This window comes from Dermacentor andersoni, chromosome 2 (genome assembly GCF_023375885.2).
Source record: "Dermacentor andersoni chromosome 2, qqDerAnde1_hic_scaffold, whole genome shotgun sequence".
In the NCBI taxonomy this organism is placed as follows: domain Eukaryota; kingdom Metazoa; phylum Arthropoda; class Arachnida; order Ixodida; family Ixodidae; genus Dermacentor; species Dermacentor andersoni.
In genome coordinates this window covers 228,829,329-228,835,328 of record NC_092815.1, presented here as the reverse complement: position 1 = coordinate 228,835,328, position 6,000 = coordinate 228,829,329, and the positions used below count along the sequence as shown (strand labels likewise).

At 51.1% G+C, this 6,000-nt stretch overlaps 1 protein-coding gene across 1 annotated transcript; it reads left to right on the top strand.

The window, feature by feature from the left end:
- The first annotated feature begins 858 nt into the window (after positions 1–858).
- On the top strand, positions 859–1,458 carry LOC140215883 (intracellular coagulation inhibitor 2-like). The gene has a single exon (XM_072286229.1). The coding sequence runs from the start codon at positions 859–861 to the stop codon at positions 1,456–1,458; it is 600 nt and encodes a 199-aa protein (XP_072142330.1).
- Positions 1,459–6,000: the final 4,542 nt, after the last annotated feature.

The following is a 6,000-nucleotide window of genomic DNA, read 5'->3' as shown; positions in this document are numbered from 1 at the left end:
GCTCAGGACTCTTTAACCATTTCGAGTGATAGTGGTTTCACCGGAAATCGGCTCCCTGAGAAACACATAGCGTGCGTCATTAAAACGCTGGTCCCTTAATATGTGTACAACAGCGACTGCGATTAAATTTATCGCGCTTTCGCTCAAATTGTTTGTTTGACCAGGCTCGATTATTTGTTTGAAATATTATGGAAATATTCGAAAATTATTTGTATGTAGAAATAGTGACTATTCGATGCGACAGCCGAAGAAACTTGCACAATATTTGATTTAGTATTCATAAGTTTCGAATATTCACGAACCCTATGAGCGAGAGCCTGTGTAAGTCTGATGACCTTTAGCTCTTGGCCATCTTTAGCTAAGGAAGAAAACACAAATAAACTTAAGGCTTGCGCATGGCACACCATTACACCAAAGCTTAGTTGGTTGGGCAAAGACAGCTTCGCGTTACACGTGGGTGCGTAGATCACGATATTGATGGATATGTGGAGGTGGGATGCTTCCTGCGAAGCCCCTTCGCTTAGAGGAAGAACATGAGTTTTAGCCCGAAAGAAGCCGTGGTTGAGCTATAGCTTCGACTGAGAGAAATGCGTAACAAGCTGCGTCAGGAGAGAACGTTGGAATGCCAGTCGTTGCGAATATCTTCTGCTTGGAAATGAGAAGACGAGGACCGCTCTGCAGTAGGCGCTCTCACGCAAGGCAGGAAGGCTCATACTTATTTGGACGTATTGCAGAGATAGACGTCGCAGCTTGCGAAATCCCGATTAATTCACCGGCCTAATTGGTGGGACATCCGCCGAAGAAGAAGAAGCTCCTTGGTGGCTGCGCGAGGACAGCGAGGTTCCTGCCGTGCCAGCCATGGACAACGCTCCTCAGGCGATCAGCCTGCTGGGCTGCCACATCTTCCGCAACCTGTTCACCCAGTGCCCCAATGACAACGTGCTAGTGTCGCCGCACGCCGCCATGATCGTGGTGTCGCTGCTCATGGCGGGAGCCCAGCGCACGACCGAGCGCGAGATGGCCGAGGCACTCAAGGTGAAGCTGCCGCAGTTCCACACGTCCATGCGGCGCATCCTGGTGTTCGCGCCGTTTGGCAACTCGCCGGCGCCGGAGGACGAGGACACCGCTTTCAGGATGGCCAACCGCATCCTCGTCAACAGCAACCTTCCGCTGAGCGACTCGTTCCGCAAGATCGGCCAGCGCGTCTATCGCACGCTGGTGTCGCCGGCCAACCTGGCGCGCCGCAGCGCCGAAGAACGCCGGCTCGTCAACACCTGGGCCGAGGCCATCACGGGCATCAAGCAGGTGAACGGGCTCTCTCGTTTCATTCTTCGTGGCGGCTACGAAGCGCGTGCGAGCGAGCCATTCGACCTACTTAGACAACTAGGTTGTGTGGAAGCCGCGTGCCCTGCTTCGGGCAGCTGCTGGCAGCGTCAAGGAAATCAGCCCAGACCATAACAAAGCAGATATGATGGGTGGTGCGAGACAGTATACGTATTGTGCAAAAAAGTCTTGGCCCATATTCAGAAAAGCTTCCGAGGATAGAGTGGTTGGTAAGAAAAATTTGCTGCCTTAAATGGAATTCTGGAGTTTTGCGTTCCAAAACAATCATTTGATTATGAGGCAGGCCGTAGTGGCGGCCTCCGGATAAATTTTGAATACCAGGAGATCTTTAACATGCCCCCAATGGACAAGACACGAGCGTTTTTTCGCTAATCGTACCCATCGAAATTCGGCCGCCGCGGCCGGGATTTGATCTCGCGCTCAGCAGCGCAACACCATAGCCGCTAAGCCAGCACGGCGGGTAAACTTGCTCCGTATCCTGATGCTGTAGATACAGTGCAGGTGGCCTACCAATAGCGTAAGAGCATTTGCGAACGAAAATTCTTGCGAATAAAACCCCTTTTTCGCACGAAGCTGCTAACACAGGAAGATCACTTCGGAAGTGTTTTAAGTATAGTAGGTACCATAACTACCAGAGCGTCCGTATCGCGGAAACGATGTGGACGCGATGATCACGACCAACGTTCGTGCCTTCATAGGCTTATAATACGTAGTAAGGCCATGGTACACTTCTGTGACTCGTGCAGGTATCATCGGCCCGAGTTATACCAGACGGGCATAGTACAAAGCATGAAAGCCTCTTAGTCGATCCGAACAACAATTTACAAGGACGTACTAACGGGCAAATCGCTTTTAAACACGACTGTGCCTTGTATCTTTATTCATTTGTCATTTTAATGCTATTGCCCGCTAAAAGCCATGGTTGTCCTCGCACGTCACAATCATATGGCCGTATTAACGCGATAACGTTAAGGGCCCCGTGTCGCAGAAAATCCGGCGTCTGACGTCGCTTCGGCAAAAGTGATTTCAAACTTAAATATGAACCACGCCTATCCAAGCACTCTTTTACCATCAAAGCTGCTCATACCTTGTCTTTCATTCTGTACAAAGTTATTCCTCGGAATTTTGAGAACGACAGCCCACAAACTAATGTAATGAAAAAAAAAAAACTCCGACAGCGCATATCATATATGTTTCAGACAGAAATATTAAAAGTGGGAAACAACGACAGGGTATCTACCCACGCGAAAGGCCGCGTTTCAACCAGAAAGCTTGCCTTCGTGCGTAGCGCTTGCCGCCAGCGTCCCCTGGTAAACGTTACGGTTACATAAGCAGCAGTTGTCGGGAAGCATGAAAAGCAGTTAGGGGTCTTTGAAAGCAACAGCGTTCCACTCATGAAAGCGAAACTTAAAGGGCCTCTCACCAGGTCTGTCCATTTTCAGCTGGCAAGGACAGAGCACACACTGAGCGATAACGATCGTATTTGCGAAGTATTACATCGCTACGCGCCGCGGAAAAGACCTGAAATTTCAAACCGAACGCAGTTTTTCCTTCTCGTCGCGCCCGCCGCGCTCCAAGCCGGACGGTGACGTGGTCGTGCCCTTGGGCCTACGTAGTCATGTCCGCAGTGTGACGTCGCTCGTGATGACACGTGACTTCGAGAATTATTCCAGACAACATCTGTTATTTGTGCGATCTGTTGCTCAAATTGACGAATTGAAGTTTAGAGAAAAAAAATTGGCTGAAGGCTTAGCTGGTTAAGCCTGGAAGATTGCGAAAGCAATACCCTTGGCTGCGCCTTGGTTCGGCTGATGGTGTGGACATGGTTGCCCTTTGTTAAACCTATGGCTATACATCATCCGACATAGCGCAAGGCAGCGCGCCGACCACTGCGAGGAGCCTAGCTGTAGCCCCATTTATCCTCCTAGCGTGACGTTACCCCAGGGAGCGCCCTCTCTCGGTAGCCCCGCAGCAGCGGCGCGCAAGGCTTCGCCTCCACCATCGATGCCGCCAGCTTGGGCCCCGTCTCTCAGTCTGGCGTGACGTCATAAAACCCCTCAATTTCCCAAAGTAGCGCCATTCACTTCCCTCCTCCTCCGCTCGGCGCGGCCTCGACGGTGGCGCCGCCGGTGCTGGGCCTGCCGTAGCAGACGACGGCTAACACGCTACGGGAGGAAATCCGCAGAAAAGTTCGTTCGAGCCCTGCAGAGCAGTTTTTTCAATCGAGATCTTTCTTCGTCAGTCGGTAACTAGCCTTTAGAATATCGTGTTGGAATTGCGGAAGAAATAGAGACAAGGACCATTATTCAAGGCGTATTTAGGGAGTGAAGCGCGCGACGTTGAGAGTTCATGTTGCTGAAACATGACGCAAGCACGCGGTGTACTCAAACACGCGCGTAATTACAAAAGTTTCAGGTGTTGACAGCGTGAAAGTATGTGTACGTGGTTTCGTAGGTTCATTTGCGTACCTGCAGGACACTTTTGTTCGGTCGGCGCGTGAGAGATTCCGGCTGTGTGCGGTCAGCAATGCCTGGCAACAGGGCCGTTTTTTTATTGCGGGGTGCTTTGGTAATCGTGACGATATATTGTTCTTTTTTGTTTTGTTTTGCAAGTACTGCTCCAGGAGGCCTCATGTAATAAATAACGGAGGCCTCTGAAGAACACGTGACATTACAATAAAGCAGGCGGCGCAGGGAATGTTCGCAGACAAAATAGGCTGTCGGCGATCTTATACCCCCTTGGAATGCACAGGCTTCGGCGAGCCCCATCCAGCCCTGCATGGTTTTAGCTTTTGTGTTCCCGTTGGCGCTTTGGTGCCCTGGAGGCGCCGTCAATAATACGAAATAATGACAAGTTGTTACAACTAGTAAATAAAATTTATTGAAGAAATACAATCACGCCGAGGCGCCAACTTTTAAAGCAGTGCTAGCGCGCCCGCGCGAGTATTATGAAACGCTAACGAGGAACTTACCGGCCCACGTACGACTCTACGATGAAAGTGCACGTTAAACATCCCCAGGCAAGCTAGATAAAGTTATCCGGAGCCATCCACTAGGACCTCCATCCTAGCTTTAGTCGCTTCGGAACGTTAAAAACGTTAATCACCACAAACCAAATCAATACATCCGGGCGTACATTTGAAGCTAAAAGACTGCATCGTAAGCCATAGTGAGCCTTGCAAAAGCGTCAAGAACGTGCTAACTTCTGGTGGAGCTCAAAACACACCCTGAATAAAATCGCTTTTATGTCACAGGCCAGCTGCAGATGCGTGCATTTCACCGCAAGACGAAAATACATGAAACAAGGAGAGCACATTCGAAAAAAAAGTCACCCAACGCGCTAAAAACTACGCACAGCATGAACACACACACTTTTTAGAAGCGGAAGGCGTGAACTAGGCTCAAAAGAAGAGGTTGTGAGTAGCCGTGGCCCTTCACAGAGCCATGGGTTCTTTGCCACTTCCTCGAAGTCAGCCCACCCGATCCTGTGAATCCACACTTCTTTTTGCGTTGCGCTCGCCGGATGGCAAAGCAAAAGGCTTTTTGCCCTCGCTGTGTCTGTTGCGGCAACCGAAGGCGCAGCAGCAGCACGGCATCGCAATTTAGTAATCGGCCCTACACATTCTATTACGCTAACGCACTCCGTCAGTCCGCCTGCCGTGCTTTCGTCGCGCCAGCCCAATAATGGAGGTCGGCGCGCGCTGGAAAGAAAAAAATATACAAAAGCGCGGCGCCTGCTCCGCTCTTGAAAGAAAAAAAAAATATACAAAAGCGCGGTGCCTGCTTCCACGTGGCACAGATTGGCCAATGGGGGAGCGGAGGAGGCTGGGGCGACAGGAGGTGTGGAGGAGAACGCGCCAGGGTGAGCGGGGTGGCGGAAAGATCTAAGAATGGCGATACTTTTGAAAAATTTAGGGGCTTTATGACGTCACACCAGTGAGCGCCCTCTCTCGGTAGCTCCGCAGCAGCGGCGCGCAAGGCTTCGCCTCCACCATCGATGCCGCGAGCTGGTGCCCCGTCTCTCGGTCTGGCGTGACGTCACACGGTCACGTGACGCGCAGCTGTGTAAGGAGGCGCCACGACCACCGATGGGCCGAAAGTGCGAGCAGTATTGCTTTCGCAATAATAATAAAACACCCAAACGGAATGTCTGCGTGTTTTTTGTTTTACTTCGCACCGAAGCAAGGGAGATGCACTTCCGCTTCATCTACTTGTTCCCGCGATCGTGCGGTCACGTGCGTAGTCATTGAAACTAAGCGATTTTCGTCCGTGCTCCAGCGTGGTATCATGCTCTGCGATCCGCTTGTTCGGCCTCAGTATTAGTGTAGCCCTGAATTATACTTCTAGTCGTGTTTCCTTTTGCGCAGCGCGCAAAATCATGCGCTGCGCGAGAGACAACAGCTCGCGCGCTACGCCGTCAGTTGAAATGCCTAGCGCCGAAAAAAAAAGAAGCAAGGAGAAAAAAATGAAGGCGGGGCCTGTGACGTATGCGTCACGCGATACTCGAGGTCTGGTATTGGAGAACGCAGGGAAGGAATTTCGCTTGCGAAGGCTAGACTGGGTGAGAGGAGAGACCATCTTGCTTGACAGTGGAGCCCACCTGCTGAAATGATTGGTTTACGGCACTGAAATATTTCTATCTCATCTATAATGAGCC